This window comes from Cyanistes caeruleus, unplaced genomic scaffold (genome assembly GCF_971803275.1).
Source record: "Cyanistes caeruleus unplaced genomic scaffold, bCyaCae1.hap1.1 HAP1_SCAFFOLD_78, whole genome shotgun sequence".
NCBI classification, from domain to species: domain Eukaryota; kingdom Metazoa; phylum Chordata; class Aves; order Passeriformes; family Paridae; genus Cyanistes; species Cyanistes caeruleus.
Genome location: NW_028255889.1, coordinates 1631595 through 1652263, shown reverse-complemented (window position 1 = coordinate 1652263; position 20669 = coordinate 1631595). Strand labels below are relative to the sequence as shown.

General features: G+C 53.3%; 2 protein-coding genes across 3 annotated transcripts; both read right to left on the bottom strand.

Moving 5' to 3' along the window:
* Positions 1–825: 825 nt before the first annotated feature.
* LOC147646832 (maestro heat-like repeat-containing protein family member 7) lies at positions 826–5739 on the bottom strand. The gene is made up of 13 exons (XM_086872955.1): positions 5700–5739; positions 5392–5456; positions 4795–4943; positions 4301–4448; positions 3868–4055; positions 3641–3778; positions 3252–3330; positions 2942–3079; positions 2573–2749; positions 2287–2439; positions 2029–2127; positions 1434–1870; positions 826–1143 (listed from the first exon to the last, which is right to left on the bottom strand). Exons 1-13 carry the CDS (start codon positions 5737–5739, stop codon positions 1137–1139), a joined length of 1818 nt encoding a protein of 605 aa, XP_086729081.1. The 3' UTR covers positions 826–1136.
* An 8139-nt stretch (positions 5740–13878) lies between these two features.
* LOC147646831 (uncharacterized) lies at positions 13879–19506 on the bottom strand. 2 transcript variants are annotated; one of them, XR_015281777.1, is made up of 9 exons: positions 19245–19506; positions 18817–18888; positions 18364–18435; positions 18090–18161; positions 17896–17997; positions 17336–17443; positions 16981–17052; positions 14939–16383; positions 13879–14410 (listed from the first exon to the last, which is right to left on the bottom strand). XR_015281777.1 is itself a non-coding variant. In XM_086872909.1 (6 exons), the coding sequence occupies exons 1-6, from the start codon at positions 17439–17441 to the stop codon at positions 14167–14169; spliced, it is 804 nt and encodes a 267-aa protein (XP_086729035.1). In that variant the 5' UTR covers positions 17442–17515; the 3' UTR covers positions 13879–14166. The 2 variants fall into 2 exon arrangements, 1 of the variants encoding a protein (XP_086729035.1); XM_086872909.1 differs by lacking the exons at positions 17896–17997; positions 18090–18161; positions 18364–18435; positions 18817–18888; positions 19245–19506 and having other exon boundaries at positions 14939–15113; positions 15735–15842; positions 16285–16383; positions 17336–17515.
* Positions 19507–20669: the final 1163 nt, after the last annotated feature.

The following is a 20669-nucleotide window of genomic DNA, read 5'->3' as shown; positions in this document are numbered from 1 at the left end:
ACAACTGGGGAAAAAAATGGGAAAATCATGGATTACAAACATGATAGCTCCATCCCTCTGGAATGCTGCACATGGCTCACCTGGGCTGGGAAAAAGCAGAAAAATCCTGGATCACACACCTGAGGGAGGGGTCTGTTAATCCTGGCTCATCCCACAAACTTCCATTCCTCAATCAGGGAAGGATGGATTAGGGAAATCCCCTGTCCAGGAGCACCTATGGCACCTCCCAAAAAAAACATTTCCTTCTTTTTCCAATTCCAGGAACTGAATTCCTGAATTATTTCCCATCAGGAAATGGAGTTCATTAAAGACCAGATTTTATTCCCAGCATTCCAGTCTTAAGTACTCCAACCATTCCGCTGATCTCTATCCCAGGTGTGATTTAGAGGGTTGGAATCTCCTGGAAAAGGGGATTGATGGTTTCTTCCTTGGAAACCAGAGGCCTCTGGTCCTGGCACATCCTGGCATTCTCACCCCCCTCAGATAAACCTGCTCCAATTTGGAGCTCCAGGGAAGCACCAAAGCAGCTGGCTGTCAGGAACAAGGCAAATCAAGCCTGGGGGCTGCTCATGGAGCTGGATCAAGACGTACCTGGGAGCCCTCAGCAATCCAGCCAGCACCACACGGGCAGGAGGACACAGACGGCGCTGCCAGGCTGGGACAGGACTTGTGCCTTCAGCAGAACCACCAAAGGCCAAGGGGCTTCTGGCCATTTTCCCTGCACCACTGCACACCTGGGCAGCTTGCTGAGCACAAGCACCCTCTTCCCCCTCTTCCCCTATGCCCTGCAGACCCTGGGCAGCAAAAGAACAGTCTTGCAGTCTGTTTCTTAGAACACATCCTATATTTAAACACTACAGAAAACTGAAAACACGAAAAGGACTGGAAATAAATGGAAAATGCCTGCTGGATCAGGCGGCCACAGTAGACAGAGGCTCCCAGATCACGTCTCAGTGGAGCTCCAGCAGCACAGCCAGGCACAGCCCCATGGACGAGGCCGTGACCTCCACGCCCTGTGGAGCTGATCTCTCAGCCTCAGGAACACAGACATTGGAGCACGGTCTCCTGCCCTGAGAAGGTCCAGGGTTTCACTGGCCAGGCTTCCCTCCTCAAGGCTGATGTCACCTGCCATGGCTTCAAGGACTGGAAGAGAGAGCAACAGAGCCACGGTTAGATCCCAGACCTGCGGTGACCCAACGAGAGCCCCCTGCCAGGGCCATCCCAGCCGGCTCTTGCCATGGCCAGCAGGGAGCAGGGACCAAGGGGATCAGCCCGAATCTGCTGGCCACGAATGCCCCACGTACCCCTGAAATCTCGGTGAGCTCTGCCCACGCTGCCCCTCATCCGCACAGGGAGCAGAGCCCCCCGCAGCCGGGCCAGGGCTTGCAGCTTCCCCCGCCAGCCGCCACTGTCAGCCCGCTGCCCTCACTCACCTTCGGAGATGAGCTGCAGCTCTGCCTGCTGCCCCCTCAGGTGCCGCCCGGCCATCCCTGGGAACACAGAGCCTGTCAGGGCCCCAGCGGCACAGCTCCCGGCCAGCGGCACTGCCAGCCCTGGGGCCACACGCCCTCCTGGCCCGGCAGGGCTCAGCCCGGGCCCGTGCCGCATCCTGACTCAGCCCAAGGGCACGGCTGCCAGAGGCCGGCAGCAGCCCCGAGGGCAGCCGGGGCTCCAGGGCGCCGGGCCCGGATGCCGCTGCCGGGGCAGCAGCCGCGGCTGGGCCCGAGCTGCGGCGGGGCGGGGAGGGAGCCCGGGTTCCTGGCTCACCCATGAACCTGATGGCCGCCGCTCGCAGGGACACCTGTGGGCTCTGCAGGTACGGCAGGGCCCGGCGCAGGTGCTCGGCCGCTCGGCTCCTGTCCTGTGCCAGCTGCAGAGAGCGGCAGGAGGGAAGGGTTGGCGCCGGCTGTGCCCCAGCCCCGGCCTCCCGTGCCCGCCCAGCCCTGAGGCCCGACCAGCCCCACACACTGGGCACCGGGGGCAGGGGGCTTCTCCAGCCTGAGGCTGGGGCTTGCAGGCCACCCTTACCAGGATGTTGCCCAACATCCACAGGTTCTCCTGTTCCAGCTTCTGGAGATCCCTCCTCTTCAGGAACTTGGCTGCACAATGCAGCGTTTCCAGGGAGGCCTGGAGAGCAGCAGAGACCCAAAGTTGGCCCCACAGCCCAGGGCACAGGAGCCACGTCCCTGTGCCAAGGCCTGGAGGAGGCTGCGGCCGGCAAGGCACCAGGGCAGGAGGCAGCCCAGTTCCCTCCCAGAGCAACACCAGCAGCCCACGAATCCTCACCTCTGCCACACGCTGGTTCTCATCATGGCAATGGAAGAACAGGGGCAGGAGGCTCTGGCGCACAGGCATCTCCAAAGGATTTCTTCCCCTTCCCAAAAAATCCACTGTAACTTGGAAGAGCCCTATAGAGAGCAGCTGCACGTGGCTATTCTCCTGTAAGAAAGGAAAGAAAAATGATGTTAGCATTGTGTGCTCCAGGCTCAGGTTGGCACAGTCCTGAAAATCTACAGAGTACAAAGTGTCTGGGCAGCACTCAGTGCCCGTGGCTGAGGGCACAGAGCCTTACGTGGTCAAAGAGCGGCAGGAGCGCCTCAGCCAGCTGCAGGGCAATAGGGCTGGGTACCACAATGTATTTGTAGGTGAATATGAAGCTGAGTATGATGAGTGACATCCCAATTATGTCTGCATCCTTGTCCTGAAGTAGCTCCATGAGTGTTTCAGTCAGGCTCCACATTTTTTTCGCCTGTGTGGAACACAAGTGTGTGAAATCGCAGCTTGCTGCTGTGGCAGAACCCAGAGTGCAAAGGCCAATCCCGAAGCACTGGGGCAGCTGAAGCAGGAGTCAGGAGAGCTGGGAGCAGCTGCCTCAGAGCTCCAAGCCCAGCCAAGCCCAAGTGACTGCATTCCCCAGCTTCAGCCACTGTCCCCTTCTCACCATGGAGGGATGGTCAATGAACTGGAGAAGGGCCCTGAGCGCCAGGTGACGCCTCTCCCTGCACTCGCTCTGCAGGCACCTTGAGGAGACCTGCACAACACTGTCACTGCATTCACTGGAGTCCAGGTACTCTGGGATCTGAAAGGCACAGGGCAGTGACAGGGAAGCCAGCCAGCAGAAGCCTGGAACCGCACAGGGCCGGGCCCAGGCAGCAGCACAGGGCACGGGCAGCGTCCCAGGCAGCTGGGGCTATGAGAGGGCAGAGAGCTGGCAGGCAGCTCAGGGAGGTAGTGCTGGCCATCAGGCTCACCTCCACAAGGAAAGCCAGGGCGGGCAGATCCCAGCGTGGCTCTTGTGTGCTGAGCAGCCAGAGGAAGTGCAATACAGTTCTGGAATACAACCCTAGAGAAGCGTGGCGCATCTCCATGGCAGGGTAAAAATGGGACCAGGACCCTGAGCAAATCTCTGCCAGGGGACTCACTCCCATGGGCCTGGTCTTTCCCCCCAAAGCTGTGAATGGACATGGGCTCCTTGGGAGGCAGCTCCTTGTGGGCTCTTTCCTCTCCCAGCCTTTTCCCAGTCTGCTTGGCCATCCCTTGCTAACAAGGCCCTCTGGCCCACAAGCACGGGGACGGTATTGGGCCAGGCCCTGGGCCCAGGGCAGAAATGCCAGATGCAGTGGGGAGAAGGGGGTCTCACCTGGCCAGCAGACCCACAGCATAGTGGTGGGTGTCAGCACACAGCAGCGTGTCCCAGCCACACTTGCGTTCCATTGACAGCACGGCTTCCTCATGGTGCATTTGGCAGAGGAGAAACTTGAGGGTCTGCACTGCAAACCTGTGTGCACAGCAAAGTCCAGGTCATGCTGGGAGCACTGGCTTCTGCCCTTGGGACGTGGCAGGGGCAGGAGGACTGGGATGGAGCACCTGTTGGGGCTGGTGGCAAAGCCGTGTTCTTCCTGGCATCTCTTCCAGAAGTTCCAGCCCTCCTCTGGCATCTGTTCTGTGCTGAAGAACACTTGGAGGAGCAGATGCACAAAGAGCTGGGGGAAATACACTGTTAAAGCTTCTGGCCAGCAGGGCACCTGGAGGATCTTCCACATCACCACAGTTGCCTGCAGGGGACAAAGCAGCCTGAGACAGGGCTCAGTGTCCAGGTGTCCGTGTAGCAGGGCCTGAATGTGGCAGGGAGAGGCCGGGGAAGACGCAGGGAGAGAACCTGGCCTGGTGGCCCTGAAGCTGCCCCTAGGCCTGGTTTCAGCCCAGTGCCTGCGGCAGGGAGATGCAGTGGGGGAAGGAGGGTGCAGAGCTGCTGGAGAGGCAGCCTTGGGGTGAGTGCAGGCCAGTTCCAGAAACTCACAGCCAGGGCAAAGACACCCGTGGTCTCCCAATCTGAGGTGCAGCTGCTGTGCTCTGGCCAGTCCCCCAGCACACCCAGGAGTATCAGGAGTGCCCTCTGTGCAGTCCTGGGCGAGCACAAGATCCTCTTCCATATGGTCATTGCAGCTCTGCGGGGTCAGAGCTCCATGTCAGGCACAGGGTCTCAGACACATCCCCATGGCCTGGGTAGCAGCAGGGAGCTGAGCTGGCTGCCAGCTCTGCCTCTGCCCACTGCCCCTCAGCAGCAGCAGCAGCAGCAGCAGCAGCAGCAGCCAGGCAGCCCAGGCTTGTGGGGACAGGCTGCTGAGGGGCAGGGTGGCAGCATGGCAGCAGGCTCAGGGGCTGACATGCCAGGGCTGGGAAAGGGAGCAGCCAGAGGGCCCTGGAAGTCTCTGTTGGTGACACACCTGGGCCAGGCTGTACAGGGCAATGGGCTGGGGAGCCGTGAGCCCTCTGGACAGGTGGGCCCCATACCTGTCACACGTTGGGGCCACACGCAGGAGAGTAATGACCACATCGTCGGGCTGTGCCTCGGTGAGATCCAGCAGCGTCCTCTCCAGCCTGTGCTCAGCAGATTCATTGGTCATGAGCACCTGGTGGATGCACCTCACAATGGTGGGCGCCTGGAGAAGGCGTGGGGAGAGTTGGAAAGCTGTCAGAAGGAGTCAGGAATGTCCCCAGCTTCCCCAGAGAAGTGCTTTCCTTCTCATCACACTGCAATGGCCTCCAAGGCTTAGAGTGAGCAGCAGGCATGGCTTGGGAGGCCAAGCAATTCCTGGAGGATCAAACCCTGGCCACAGGCTGCTTACTTGCTTTGGACTGGAAAGAGCCTTCTCCAAAATCCATTTCAGCATGGTAGCACTGGTGTCAGTGGTGTAGGCATCACAGTTTTCCATGGACACAGTGCCCATGATGCTGGTCTCTTCTTACCAAATGCACTTGATGAATTTGCAAGTCAGGCAGGAGAAAGAAGGAGCAGGAAGAGAGGGATATTGCATGGAGTGCTCCAAGCGCGGTGCTGGGCTGGGCAGTGCCAGCAGGCCCAGCCCAGGTGGGCATGGCTGCAGGTACCTGCACTGTTCTGGAGATGAGGCCACAGGCGGGGTCCTGCTCTTGAGTCTGGTCCATGGCTGCATCTGGCAAAGAGCAGCCAGAGCTGAGGGGCTACAGGTGAGGCCAGAGAACACAGCCCAGCCGTGCACTCCCCAGGCAGGGACAGCCCCGGGATGCCCCAGGGAATGCAGCACAGCCTCTGCCAAGGCACAGCCTTGGCCCTTCTCTGGTCCTGTCCATGGGTGTGTCCCCAGAGGATGGGATGGGATGGGACAGGACCCAGGTGGATGCAGGCCCCAGCCTTGTGGCCCACCTCTGCCACTCACCCTCCTGCAGTGGCTGGAACTGCTGCACCTCTTTAGTCATCTGTTCTGGGGAAGCTCCAGGGCCTCCTTCTTCCTCCTCCTCCACCCAGGCCAGTTTGGGTGCTCTCAGGGCTCTCTGCTCCATGCCAGTGATTGGATTTATGGCTACTTGCAGGAGCGATGCCTTGCAACAGCTTCACGTCGGCAGGTGCTGCAGTTGTGGCTGGAAGGCACCTGCAAGACTGAAGTCCTGGCAAGACCACAGGACAAGTCCTGCTCTTGGGTCTCGAGGCCTCCTGCCACAAGGACGGGAGGCTCCTCGTCAAGGACAGAGGTCTGGCCTCGAGGTCACGTGTAGGAATAACACTTCAGAAAAGCTCCGGGTCAGACAGAAGCGAGTGTGCTGTGCAGGGGCTCCTCACAGCACCGCTCTGGTGTGTCCTGTCCCATCGCATGCACCAAGCACTGTGGTGTGGCTGTGTCACCACCAGCTCCTATGTCACCACATGTCACATGGGCCCTTTGACACCCTGTCCTGTGCCATCCCATGGTGACCATGCTGCACCATGTCACAAAGGGCCCTTGCACACACGGCCACCTGCCCTCAGGCCACCCCCAGCCCCCCCAAATTGGCCCAGTTGGAAGGAATCCCTCACTCCAAATGTCTAAGGCCACCTGACAGGATCTTTAAGAACAGCTCAAACCATCAGCAAACGCTGCCCTGCTCACAGGGCTCAGGGCAGCAGAAGGAGCCCCAGGGCTGCCGACACAGCCGCAGCAGGAAGGGCACGGGGCCTTGCACAGAAGCTGGCACAGCCTCCTTTGGACACGTCCTGGCTGGTGACCATCCTAAACCCGCACAGGCTGTGACACAGGCAGATGTGGGGAATGCAGGCATAGAAAGCTTTCAAGGCCTTGAGCATACAGGCTCCGAGATAGAGATGGATGCAAAGTTTGACCTGAGAACTTGGAGAAGGCTTGAAGCTTTAGAACTATAAAGTTGCATAGACTTGAAGTAAGAATAGAAGTTTGTAGTTTCAGCAGAAATACGCCTCATGTAAGTGAATAAATATGTTAAGCAAGCATGTGAAAAATGTTCAAGTTTAGCTTTTGAACCTGCCAGGGAGGTCCCCAGTGAACATCAAGGCAGACATGTGGGGAAGTGCAGATGATAGGGCTAACTCTGGCAGGAGAAGCTGTTCTGTGTCTCTGCTGATGGTGCCAGCAGCCTGAAGGAGCAGCCAGGAGAAGCACTGAAAGCAGAGAGGTGCAGTTTTGGGCAGCACAATATCAAAAGCTATCAAGCCATTAGACAGAATGCAAAGGAGGGCAGCAAGGATGGGACAGGGTATGGAGGGGAAGGCCTTGGTGCAGCTGAGGTCACTTAGTTGAGCCCAGAGAAGAGGAGACTAAAGAGAGTCTTTGGGGTCTTCAGCATCCTCCTGAGAGGAATCACAGGGGCAGGTGCAGATCTCTTCACGCTTGTGACCAGTGACAGGAGTCAAGAAAAGGGCAGGCAGCTGGCTCAGGGCAGGTTGTATTTGAATATTAGGAAAAGGTTTTTCACCCAGAGCATGGTCAGCCACTGGGACAGCTTCTCCCAGGAAATGGTGACAGCATCAAGCACCTCTGAGTTTGACAAGTGTTTGAACAACACTGAGCAGTCACATGAGGTTTTAGAAACCATGTAAACAGACAAGGCTTGTGAACTCCAGGCTTACATCAGCATATACTTCTGATGATTACTTTAGGCAGTGTTTTCAGAAACTCGTTTTACGTCGTATCATACTGCAATTCCTTGGAGATTGTGCAGAACATGTCATCCTTTTGTATACATTGCTTGTTAGTAATATAAAAAAGAATAGTGGTGTTGGGTGACTCAGAGATACCCAGTGTGTGTAAGGTGTAGTATACAGGGAATAAAGATAAGGAAAAGAGAAGAACTACTAATAGATACTGCTAAGTTTGGAAATGTAGATAGCATTAAGAATGAATAACACAAGAAGCAAAGTTGTTATTGAAATGAGTCCACTAGAATGCATTTCAGCACATTAGAAAGAATCCTAGAGGATCATTTTTTGAAGCAAGGTCATGTGATTCAAAAGTGTAGCCAGTGGTAGCTTTTGTATAAATTAGAGAGTGATGAAAAGTGAGCACCTAAAGGATCTGTGTTGGAGTCTGAGGCACAGAGTGTGCCCTTGTCTCTGGTTCCTAGCTCTGACATCCAAGAAAACATTGAATTTCATTGAACAGCATGAAAACAACTTTTAAAATTAAGTAGAAAAACTAAAAGTGTAAGTGTGTAGATTAGAGAGTTTTCTTAAGTCACTGGGTGAAAAAAGTTAAAGTTTAGTGTATAAGCTAGTTTAGAAAACAGAAAACAAGAAGACAAAATGACTACTTTAGGGTGTTGTCTCTTTTCCTTCTTCTTTCTTCTTCATCTTCTTCTTTTAGGGGTTTTTGGGTAGTAGCAGGTGTTTGGATAGAGAATGCCGCAGTGCAGCACACAACGTCTTGGGTCATAGGGTCACTAAGAAAAATAATTTACGTGTCTATACTTAATTGGGAAAGATTAAGAATAAAGATAAAAAGGCTATGCAGTTCAAGGCTATTTTGTGCTATTCAAGCAAACTAGAGCCAAAGCTGTGGTGGACTGAACTTGTGCAGAAAGTCTGGGGAAGACCTGCCAAGTCTTTTGATAATAAATATTAATAAACGCAAGAAACAAGAAGCAAACAAGCCTTTGGAGAATCTTTCCTGAAACAGAACTGAGATAAGGGAAACTCCCCTTTGAGGAGGTATCCCAGAAGGGCTTAGCCCTGAGGAGACCAAGATTCCACAGCAGCAAGTGGTGTCCCATGTCTGTCGGTCAGTAAGAGCTCAAAGGATTCGATCAAAGCCTGCCTGGATCAGAGCAGCCAGTTCCTGAAAGAAATCCATCTGGATGAAAATATCTGCTATCAAATTCCAGAGTTTCAAGGGCCCAGGACTCAGAAACATCAGATTCTGCTGGTCAGTAATCTGAAGAGATAGCCAGCAGGTCTGGTAAGCTCTGTCCAACCTAAGAGATGAGATGGAATATTTCTAAGGAGGAACAGGCAATTTTACAAAAATTAGAAAAAATAATAGAGCAGTCCTTATATGAAATTCCAACGAAAGAGTTGGAATTTTTACTGGTCTGGGTGAGAGAGAATTACCCCACCATTAGCAAGGAGCAATTGCTTGAACCCTATATATGGGCAAATGCAAATATGAGGTTAAAAGAGTTAGAAACCCCGGGAATGTGTGTCCATGGAAATATGACAGAAACAAGTCATACTCTCTTTAATGTAATGTATCACAGTCATTTTCCAAAACTGCCTTGCCAAGGGGGTGGAACAGGGGGAGAGAAAACCCAGCCACCCAGATCCGAACTGCCCTTTCCAAAAGCAAGGGAAACCCCCAAATCCCTCAACAGCGTGGGAGCCCCTGATCCCAACCCCTCAGAGGATTTGGGAAAAGAGGGAGAGGTGTGGGGGAAAGCTGAAAAAGCAGAGGGTGTTGCGATTACTATGGAAAGCAAAGTGAGCAGTTTGGAAAAGTACTAAAAAGTACTAAAATCCATAAATTTCTAAAAGGGATTTATCTCCTAAAAAGGAATTCCTCCCTAAATACGGGATTTTAGAATTTTTTAGAATTTTAGAATTTTTTTCGAATGGTACAAAACCCGTTGGAGGCTCAGCCGTTTATAAAACTGAAGCCAGAGCGAATTCATGGAGCAGCAGCGCTACCTTGTGGGCAAAAAGCATCACAGCAGCTTCTAATTTTTTCTACAAATACAATCGAGAATATTTTAGACAAAAACGACGCAATATCAACAACAGCAGGCGAAGGAATTCCTCTGTCATCGATTCAAATGCCACATTCTCTGCTTCAAGCCGATATTTCAGCTTTTCAAAAGACTGCTCCAAAGGACTGGTTCTCAGGACAGGACATCTCTTCTTCGACAAGATTACAATTTTCTCCTGTTTTTCAAGATTTAAAGGAAGCTGTGTGCATTCACAATCCACAACCACTGTATTTTTCTACTATACCTACAGCTCCTCAACAACCAAAGCTACAATCTATATCAAATCTCCCTCAAAGAGGAGGGGGAGGACCTGATATGCAGGTACTTCTCAAGGAAGGTGCTGATGCTTTCAGAGAAACTGAGGACATTACAGTATTACCAGTGAGGCTTGGAAGAAGAGATGATGTTCCTAGATGGGAGCCTGTGGATCGCTCTCTTTTAAAAGATTTATTAGATGCTGTGGAAGGAAAAGGACTTGGTTTTCCATATTTTCAGCAATTATTAAGAGGTCTTTTCCTCAGCCATGAAATGACACCATATGACTGCAAGTATATAGCCTCAACAATTTTCACAGATTCACAATATATACTGTGGAATTCAAGATGGAGAAAAGCTCTCCTTGAACTGAGGAACAAATATGCAAGAGGACCGTATGCAGACATCACAGCAACTCAGATGGCAGGAGTAAATGTGCCGTATCACAAGCCAGAAATTCAAATAGCAGATCTGCCTCCAGAAGTGCTTTGAGATGTTGTAAAAGCATCTGAAAAGACACTGCTGCAAATTCAACCTACTGGAACCTCAGAAGGCATCTACACAGAAGTGAAGCAAGACCCTTCAGAGCCTTTCACTACCTTCATTGATCACCTCACACAGGTGATTGACCAGCAGGTGATGGATGAAAAGGTGAAGCCACACATGCTTCAAGGCCGTGCCTTCGCAAATGCTAATGCAGAGTGCAGACGTACTGAGAGTGCGTTGCCTGGATATCCAACCATGGAAGAAATGATAGAGGCATGTAGCAAGATAGGCACTCCGCATGTTGCGAGTGTTTTGACAGAAGAATTCGAGAGAATGCTCGAAGAACAACTCGAAGGATTTATGAAAATAGTAAAGAGTATGAAGTCAGGTTTTCAGTGACTCAGCTGTGCAGATATGATGGAAACATCGCTTCATGAGGGAGCACGCTTTCCATGTGGGAAACTGGGAAACATGAAAAAGAGCTGCCCATTGCAGAAAAAAGTACAAAGCCTTTGTCCCAGGTGCCGAAGAGGAAAACATCATCCCAGCCAATGCTATTCAAAAAACAGATGTAGAGGGAAAACCTCTAGCTCTGCTGGGAAACTCCAAAAACAGTGCAAAGAGTCACCACATGATGACACAAATGGAGATGGAGCGACAGCCTCAAAGTCAATTCCATTAAAGGCCTCTGGTCAGAGAGTGATCATCAGGGAACGCCAATCAGATTCCCTCAGCAAGACCATTTGTCAATTTCCCAGTGATCCAGGCTTATTGCCACCAGGTGCACAATGTGAATTGGCAACGTCCGACTTGGTTTGTTTTTTGAATGAAGATCATGCGGTACTCCATACAGGAGTCTCTGGAACATTGAAAAAAGAGGCAAGACTTCCTGATTATAGGCAAGGACAGATGCAGTATTCTGGGGCTTGTTATTTATCCATGAGTTGTTTCTGCAGACTAGAATGAAGAATTGACAGTTTTAGCTCAAGCTTTACGTCCTCCATGGATCTTTTCGGCAAAACCTTTAGTAGCTAAAGCCATTGCTTTGCCTCTGCATGCAAATTATCCAATCAGACCATTGATCAGCAGGCAAGTTTTATCTATTAATGAGTCTACTGAAGTTCATGCCACCTGGGTAAAGCAGATAAGTCGCGATAGACCTGTAATCACCTGCAACTTGACATAAAATGGCAAGACAGTGTCAATTCAAGGGACAATGGACACAGGTGCCGATGTCACAGTCACCTCACATCTCTTCTGGCCCCAGGAATGGAGCTTAAAAACTCCTTTGAGTACCCTTTCAGGCAAAAAAGGAAAAGGATATGCTTGTGTCTCCACAGGTGCAGGACCAAAGTGGGTTCCTGCAAAGTGCGTGAAACCGTATCAAGCTGAGAAACAAGCAGACGAAGACTCCAGAAATCAAGAAGCCAGTACGCAAACGTGATTTAGCATGAAAACAGCATTCAACATCTTAGACATTGAACAAACAGCGTGCAAAATTTATGGACTGAGGACTTTGTGAGGGAGGGGTGTTTAATACAGAAATTTAAGAACTTTTGCGAGAGATAAGGTTGTTGAATAAGATCAATTAGCCATTGTATTTGTGCCTTATCTTTTGTTGGTTGCCTTATGCAACACAGTTTTGCCATGAATCAGTCGAGAGAAAATGTCTGGAGAGCTTTGACCAATGTGTCAAATCTAGACATCATCTGCTTGACTCATTCAGGGTCAGGGAAGCCATTCTAAAACAAGTAATCAAAGAAAAAAGTTGGTTTTTTTGGCAAAGAGAAGAGGGAGATACAGGAATCCAGAAATGGAGAGACATTTCTCTGTCCTATTCTCCAAAACAGTATCAATCCTATTTGCCATTGACAGAAAGGCTTCCAAATATCCCTGGGTAAACCAGGATTTATAAAAAATTAAGTAGAAAGTAGTAGAATGTTTAGTATGCCACTGAGGTGAAAAATACAGATTTTATAGGGGTTTAATACACGGAGTAAAGATGGAGGAAGAAAGGTGTGGTCTTTTTTAGCTCTTCTTCTTCCTTCTTCTCCATGATTCTGCAGTTTTTGGGAGCACAAAGAATGTTTGGTTGAAAGTTAGTTGCAGTTTTAGTTATGTAAGTAGATACTGAAAACTTAGTTGTTAAAATAGAAAAACAATACATGTGTCTGTAGTTAACAAGGTTAGAAATAGATATAAAGATGAGGCAGCCGCGTGGTTCTGGGCCATTTTGTACCATCAGAGCAAAATGAGCCAGGTTGTGGTGAATGGAACTTGTGCAGATAGTCTGGAGAGACCTGCCAAGTTTTGTAATAACCTTCTAATAGACATGAGAAAAAAAGATTCAAATGAACTTGGGAGTTTTTCTTCAAACCCAGAGAACTGAGATAAGCGGGACTGCCCATGAGGGAGGATCCCAAAGGAGCTCAGCCCAAAGGGGACTGAGAAATCTGTGAGGAAAGAAAAACACAGAAGAAGTATAGAAGAAGCAAGAGAAAAAAAAGAACAAGAGAAGTTACAGGTTTTAGGAGATCTGTGATAGAGATGAGGAAGTGTTAAACTCGTTCCAACCAGCTGCCCAAAGCAGTGCCTTTAGTCTCTTTTCAGCTGGGGAGTAGCACCGGCCTTGTTGAACGCAGGCAGCAGCACGAGCAGGGCTCCTCCAGCAGCAGGGACACACCACGAGCCAGGAGGGGACCGTGGCACCAGAGGGGACTGTGGCACCAGTGGGGACTGTGGCACCAGAGGGGACTGTGGCACCAGTGGGGACTGTGGCACCAGAGGGGACTGTGGCACCAGAGGGGATTGTGGCACCAGAGGGGATTGTGGCACCAGAGGGGACTGTGGCACCAGAGGGGACTGTGGCACCAGAGGGGACCGTGGTACCAGAGGGGACTGTGGCACCAGAGGGGACCGTGGCACCAGCCGTGCCCAAGGCCTGAAAAGGGTGGCAAAGTCAGGTGGTGCTGCCTGGCTGCATGAACAGCTCAGGCAGGGCGTGGTGAGGAGCCAGGTCTGGGGGCCATCCAAGGAGTCCTGTCAAGAGTAAATGGTTCTAATATACTCTCTGGGAAAAAAAAAGGGGCAATCATTTGAGTGAACTGAAGTGCTAATAAATATTTGCTCACGTATGGTGGGGTTTCTCTGCAAATGGGCTTTGATGGAAAACTTGTGACCACATTTGGTTTTGCAGCTTTATTGAGGAATGGAGAATTGTTTGTAGCTCAGTATTTTCTCAGGAGGAGTCTTACATTTTAGCACAGGAGGAAGGTAAGGCAAAGGTTTAAAAGCTTTCCCCTCCTGAAGTGACACACTTTCTGAGGAGTCTGAGGAGAATTCCCCTCAGCCTCTGCCAGGGCTGTTTGCCTCCTCTGCAGGCTCAGGATTCTGGGAGTTCCAGGAGCCTCAGGTGACACGGTATTTTCCTCTGAATATTTCTTGTTGTGCAGTATACAGGGAGAATATTTTGTGTGAGATTCTCCTCTGGGCTTTGAGGTGAATCTCAGTAATTCTGATGATTTTCATGTCCAGATGAACTTTTTGTAGATAGGAAGGAAAAGGGAAGAGGCACCATGGAAAATTAATTGCTCAAAATTTGAGTGGCCCAACCACACTAAAAATGAAGTCTAAACTGAAAAAAAACTTTTATTTTTTTTTTCCTTGATAGGTGGGTTAAAATATGAAGTGTAAATAAATAAAGTTCTTTGAAAAGGTTCAGCCAGCACCCAGCTGTATGAAAATCAAAAGGGATAAGACAGGGCATGGGAAGAATCTTCAGCCCTTCCCGTTGAAGGTAAAAGAGTAGGACAAGTGCCTCTGGCTGTTACCCACAGGTAATGTGTTATTTGTAGCCAAGAGCAGATGCCCCAAGCTGCTGATGGCCCAAGCCCTGCCATGGCTGTCCCACTTTCAGTCCTAGCTGGACCAGGGTGGCCGGCTCGGGAGGGGAGGAGGTGGGGGGATCTCAGGGGGCTTCCTCTTCACAGCCGGGCTGGGGGGCCGTGGGGGAGGCACGGAGTGCTGGTGCTCTGCTTTCCAGGTCGACTCCTGCTTCTGAGGCCACATCTGAGAGCTGATGAACGAGGCAGTCTCTGGGCTCCCTGGGGGCAAGGGAGAATCACACCTTCTTGGCTGGTATGCTGGAGCTGCAGCAGGGTGACTGTGGAGAGAGGAGGTGGCTGAGGCCCCCAGCTGCCGTGGGCACTCAGGGACCCTCCTGCACAGCAGGGCCCAGAGCGGCCAAGGCTCCCCAGCACGGCTGGAGCTGCTGGCACAGCTTGGCCCAGCTGGACAGCTGCCCCTCAAGGCCCCAAGCAAGCAGGGGATGGCTCTGGGCAGGGTCCCTGGCCAGGAGCGGGCGCCAGAGCACCTCTGCCTTTCAAGGGCAATCTCGTCCCCGCTCTTTCTCCTGCCCACCTTGCTTTGCCTCTGCCTGCTGCTCCGGGGGCTGCTCTTGGCCAGGCAGCCTCAGTGGGAGCCAGCACTGGCTGCAGCCCCAGCGGGCTCCCCAGGACAAGGCCCAGCAATTAAGAGGCCAATGAAAGGCCTGGCCAGCAGCAGAACTCTCAGCAGAGTTATTTGGGCAATCAAGGCCTACCCACAAGTGCACAGCAGCCTCACTGGGAATGTTTCCTGACTATGAGCAGCCTTTCAAGAAGCTGGAGGGTGGAGATGAACAACAACTTACCGTTTCTTGTCCTTCCACCACCAGAATCCAACATAGCACAGGACCATGGAAAGTGGCACTGTGAACAGTGTCACTGCTGTGCCTATCATGCAGGACTTGCGCACATCCTGCGGGCAGAACACTCTTGGGGTGCTCGGTGGATTCTCAGCATTTATACTGGACTTGCCAAGCGCATCTGTGGGAGCAATGGGCAGCGTGAGCCTGTGCTGTGCTCCATTGCTGAGCTGGCAGCACGCTGGATACGGCCAGGACATTCTCTGTTTCCCCCAGAGCTGGGGCCTGCAGGCACCTTGCCACCCCTTGGCACAGGCTGTGCCACCCAACAAAGCCCAGAAGGCCGAGAGCAGAGCCCGGGACAGCACAGCTGCTTGGGCAGTGGCTCCTTCCAGGGACACGGGCCAAACCCATCCCTGAGCAGCCACTGCCACCCCTGACTCTCCCTGCTCTGTGACAGCTCCCCCAGCCCAAGGGGACAGAGCCAGGCCCTGTAAGGGGCCAGTGCATCCCCTGCCCAGTTGGGAGCCAGGGCTGGCTGTTGCCCTGGGCTCACGGCAGGGCTCCCACTCTGGGCTGCTCCTGTGTCTTGGGCCTCTGGATGCTTAGGGCCAGCTCCAGGAGCAGCTGCTGGGGGAGAGATGTTGGTGCACAAGTCCCGATTCCCAGGGGCTGGGAATGAGCTCCAGAGGCCTGGAAGCCGCGGCACCTCCAGCTTTTGCTGCTGCCGGGCCATGCAGGCCCTGAGGGAAGAGCTGCTGGCACACAGCCCTGCCGAGGGAGAACCCAGCACAGCAATTACCTCCTGTGCCTGGGCCTGGCATCTCCTCCTTTCCTGCATCAGGAGATGGCACAGGGCCATTCCTTCCTCTAGCATATGCCATCATCTGCACAAACATCTGCTCCAGCACTTGAGAAAGGAAAAAGGACAGCTGGATAAAATAGAACTGTTCACCATTAGGGGAGGTGGTATCTTCAGGAGGCAATACTTGTCAAAGTCATGGATAAAGGTCAGGAAAATATCCAGGTTATTGGGGCTGGGCCTGGGCCCTCACTCCTCCAAGCAGTCCCTACACCTGATCTAGCCCAAGACAGAAATTTCAGGGGATCTCAGGATGTGCGTGGCCCATGCTGCAGTTTGGGCTCCCTGTCAGCTGATGCCAAATGCCTTCCTGCAGAGGCTGGGGAGAAGCTGCAGCCAGGCCAGGCTGGGAAACAGCCCTGCAGGCCATGAAAGCAGCAGTGGGGCAGCAAGGCTGCCATGGATCCCTTCCTGCTGTGCCAGGCATGGCGTGTCCTGATGTGCCCCTGGCCACTGAGTGTCAGGAGGAGGCTGAGGGACATGAACCCACCACGGCGTCTCTCCAGATCACTCAGCATCTTGTCCAGAAGTTGGGATGCCTCCAGGGATTTCTTGTCTTCTATCTCTTTGTTCTTCCATCTTGGAGGACCTTAATGGAAAGTAGTTCCATTTCTCCATCAGTCCAGAGTGGCAATGAGTGCACCTGGGTGACTGGTGCCCTCCAAGGCACTCCCTCCTCTCTGCCTTCCACTCAGGAGCAGGAGCAGGGGGACCACGTGCCTGCAGTGTCCCCACAGTGGGATGGAAGGAGCCCCTTGCATGGCAGTCAGGGGAGAAAGGACTCCCTGGAGCTGCCAGCAGCTCTGAACTGAGCCCCAGGCAGGGCCAGGGCTTGGCAGCAGCAACGGGAACAGCTCAGGCTCCCTGGGGCTGGCAAAGGAGCCACGCAAGGCACAGCCCTGGGGCACAGCCCTGGGCCCAGCCCCTTCCTCTCTGCTCTTCCTTGTAGCTGCACAGAGCACATGGAAGGTGACACTTGCATTGCACATGGCAAGAGATTGACAGCTAAATGCTCCTTCCTACCACTGACAGCAATGCTGTGGGATCACTCAGGGCTCCAGAAGGGAGCAGAGCGATGTTTCCAGAATCCATCAACCTTCAGACTCTTAAGGGAAATGGCATGAGAGTGAGCTCTTCCCACACTCACACTGATAATTCTGTGCAGAAATGGACATAGAGAACTTGCCTCCAGTATTCTCCATGGGTCTCAAACCATTATGTGCCAGGGCTTTCAGATGCTCCATGTCACGATCCCAGTCTAGAAGGGAGCACAGATCAGAACCATTCCATGGTGAGCTGGGACCCCCTTCTGCCTTAGGGAACTGGGCACTGCAAGGGGGTCAGGTAAGGCCATGGGAGCCAGATGTCAATGGACATGGCCAAAGCTGCAGAGGGGCCTGGGGAGCTCCAGGCTGGCCCTGGACACTCTCAACACCTTTTCCATGCTCTGTGCAAAATCCCTGAAAGGCAGGCACTGCCAAGGTGCAGAGATTTACAGCTCAAGCCTCAGCAGGGCTCAGGCCCAGAGGCACAGCAATTACCTCCTGGGGCTGTGCCTGGCATGGCCTCCCTTCCTGCAGCAGAGGCTGCCCATGAGCCACTGCTTCCTCCGGGAAATGGCACTTTCAGCACAGCCTTTGGGTTCATCTCTGGAGGAAGGAAAAGCCACAGCTGGATCAGATGGAACCATTCCCTTTTCAGGGAAGTGGTGTCATCATGATGCGATACTAGTCGAGGTCATGGATAAGGATTAGGAAATCATATAAACTTATGGGATTGGCCAGAGCCCTCCCTCCTCCAAACAGCCCCTGAACCTGATCTACCCCAAGACCAGGAACTTGCAGGGGATCTCAGGGTGTGCATGGCCCATGCTGCAGTTTGGGCTCCCTGTCACCTGATGCCAAATGCCTTCCTGCAGAGGCTGGGGAGAAGCTGCAGCCAGGCCAGGCTGGGAAACAGCCCTGCAGGCCATGAAAGCAGCAGCGAGGCAGCAAGGCTGCCATGGATCCCTTCCTGCTGTGCCGGGCACAGCGTGTCCTGATGTGCAGAGAAAGCCCCCAGCTGCTGAGTGTCAGGAGGAGGCTGAGGGACATGGACCCACCTTGTCCTCCCTGCAGCATTTCCTTCAGCATTTGCTGCATGGTATTGGATGGCTCATGGAGTTTCCAGTGTCCTGTAGCTTTGTTCTTTCCTCTTGGAGGACCTAATTAAAAAAATATATATATCCATTTCCCAGGAATGGATCCTACAAAATCAGGGTTGAGCTTGTGGGATCAGCAAGGACACAATACTCACCCCTGCTACGGGAGCTGGGCTTGCGTGCAGCATCCAGCCCCGGAGCCTGGAAAGTCCTCCCTGCAGACACACCTGTAACTCAACAGCCACAGAAGCTTCTGTCATGTCTGCTGATCTGCACAGGCAGCACTGAGCCGCAGATGCAGTGAGGGGATCACGCAGAGCGAGGGCACACACGTGCACGGCTCTGTCCTGGCACCTGCAGCGATGCTGCCCTGGCTGCGATTTGGGCTCTGAGCTGGCAGCTCTCCCAGGGGGAAAGGCCTTGACCTACCCTCACCATCTCCCGGAACCTCAGTCTTGGATGTGGGTTGGGAAGCCAGATCACCTTCACCAAGAGGCTTGGCTGCAAAGAAAGGCAGGACAGAAGAGTTCCCCTGGGACCGTAGGAGATCCTCAGGCTCCCTGGGGCTGGTAAAGGAGCCACACGAGGCACAGCCCCGGGGCACAGCCCTGGGCCCGGCCCCTTCCTCTCTGCTCTTCTCTGTGGCTGCACAGAGCACACGGAAGGAGACACTGGACTTGCACATGGCAAGAGATTAACAGCTAAATGCTCCTTCCTCCCACTGACAGCAATGCTGTGGGATCACTCAGGGCTCCAGAAGGGAGCAGAGCGATGTTTCCAGAATCCATCAACCTTCAGATCCTTAAGTGAAGTGGCACGTGAGTGAGCTCTTGCCACATTGACACTGATTTTACTGTGCGGAAAGGGACATTGAGAACTTGCCTCCAGCATTCTCCATGGGTCTCAAACCATTATGTACCAGGGCTTCCAGATGCTCCATGTCACGATCCCAGTCTAGAAGGGAGCACAGATCAGAACCATTCCATGGTGTGCTGGGACCCCCTTCTGCCTTAGGGAACTGGGCACTGCAAGGGGGTCAGGTAAGGCCATGGGAGCCAGATGTCAATGGACATGGCCAAAGCTGCAGAGGGGCCTGGGGAGCTCTAGGCTGGCTCTGGTCACTCTCCACCTTCTTTACAGGCCCTGTGCAAAATCCCTGGTGGGGTAGCAGGACCAGCCCAGGGGCTCTGGGGACTCTCTCCCTCCCACAGAAGAAACCCTCCCTCAAGCCCTGCGGAAAACCATCCCCAATGCTTCCCAGGGAGAAGGAAGTGCTGTCCCAGGAAAGGGAAGCCAGGCCGTGGGCTCACCTGCTCGCCGTGCTTGCCACGGAGCAGCCTGGGCAGCCCTGTCAGGCAGGGCCACTGCCAGGAGGAGCAGGAGGCAGAGGCGCAGAGCAAAGGCCATGGTGCCTTGCCCACTGCCAGTCCTGCAGCTCTTGCTGCCACCACTGTCCTGACACCGCTGTCCCAATGTCAGCACCGCTGCTGCCGCCGCCGCTGCTGCCACAACAGTCGTGGTCAAGGACTGACTGCTCGGTCCTTGTGGTGCTGTGCAACCACGGGGCTCTGGGACCTCTGTGACCTCAGAGCCTGCTGTCACCTCAGCCTGCTGTCATCCCAGAGACTGCTGTGACCTCATGGCCTTGGCTGTACCCCCCGAGTGTTCTCCTATCTGTACTCCAAACTGTACTGGACTGATTGTAAATCTTTGACTTCATCAAAGGGTCATTGCTAAAGAAAACCTTGGTTTTCCCTGCTGACATTGCTGGTCATGTTCTGTCCCATGAGATGCTCTTGATGGTTGCCTCTTTTCCTGGGCATGGCACTGGAGGAGGTCCAGGCCCAGGTGATGCCACTGAAGGAAATGTGCCCTCAGCCCAGGGACACTCAGCACAGACTCCCCCAGCCCCTCGGGGCCCTGCTGCTGGTCACAGCAGCCCCTGCCTGGCTCCTGCCTGCCCACACTGTGGTCAGCCCTGCCTGCTCCTGGACATGGAGCTCAGCCAGGGCTGGTGCTGTGTGGGCTTTGCTGGTGGTACCAGCCAGACACTGGGGTGACAGCTCCATCTCTTTATTGGAACAGAAGAGCTGTGTCAGGCCCTGCCCTGGCAGGAGGGACCCACCTTCAGTCCAGGCCACAGAGCAGGGCGGGTCCCTTCAGGGACACAGGGTCTTGCTTTGGGCGGTGGCAGCATCTGCACAGCAGCAAGCTGGTAATGCAGCTGTGACAGGGACATCACGTATGGGCATGGAGATGTGAAATGTGTGGTGCAGGTGTCCCTGAGGGAGGTGTTGGCCTTTCCTGTGAAGCTGCAGAGGGGAACCTGTTGAGAGAGGAGATGGCTGAGGCCCCAGCTGCAGCTGGCACACAGGGACCCTCTTGCACACTGGGAGATTCTCACTGTGCTCACAGTTTCCCTCTGAAGACTAAGAGGTGAATGTGGATGGCCTTAGCAACTGGTCTGCAGGCCAAACAATTGAGGTAGTGTCCTGGGTTGCAGTATATTCTATCACCATCCTCATGTACTGTTGAAACCAGGTGAGGCAGTGCTCCCTGCCTCCCCCCCCACCCCCCGGGCTACCTTCTGTTAATGGGCCCATCAATGCCCTGCCCCATGACTCATAGATAACTTCCCCCTGTATTGTCCCCTGTTAATGGGCCCACCACTGCCTTGCTGCATGACTCAGAGATAACTTCCTCCTGGACTGTTTTCTGTTAATGGCTCATCAAGG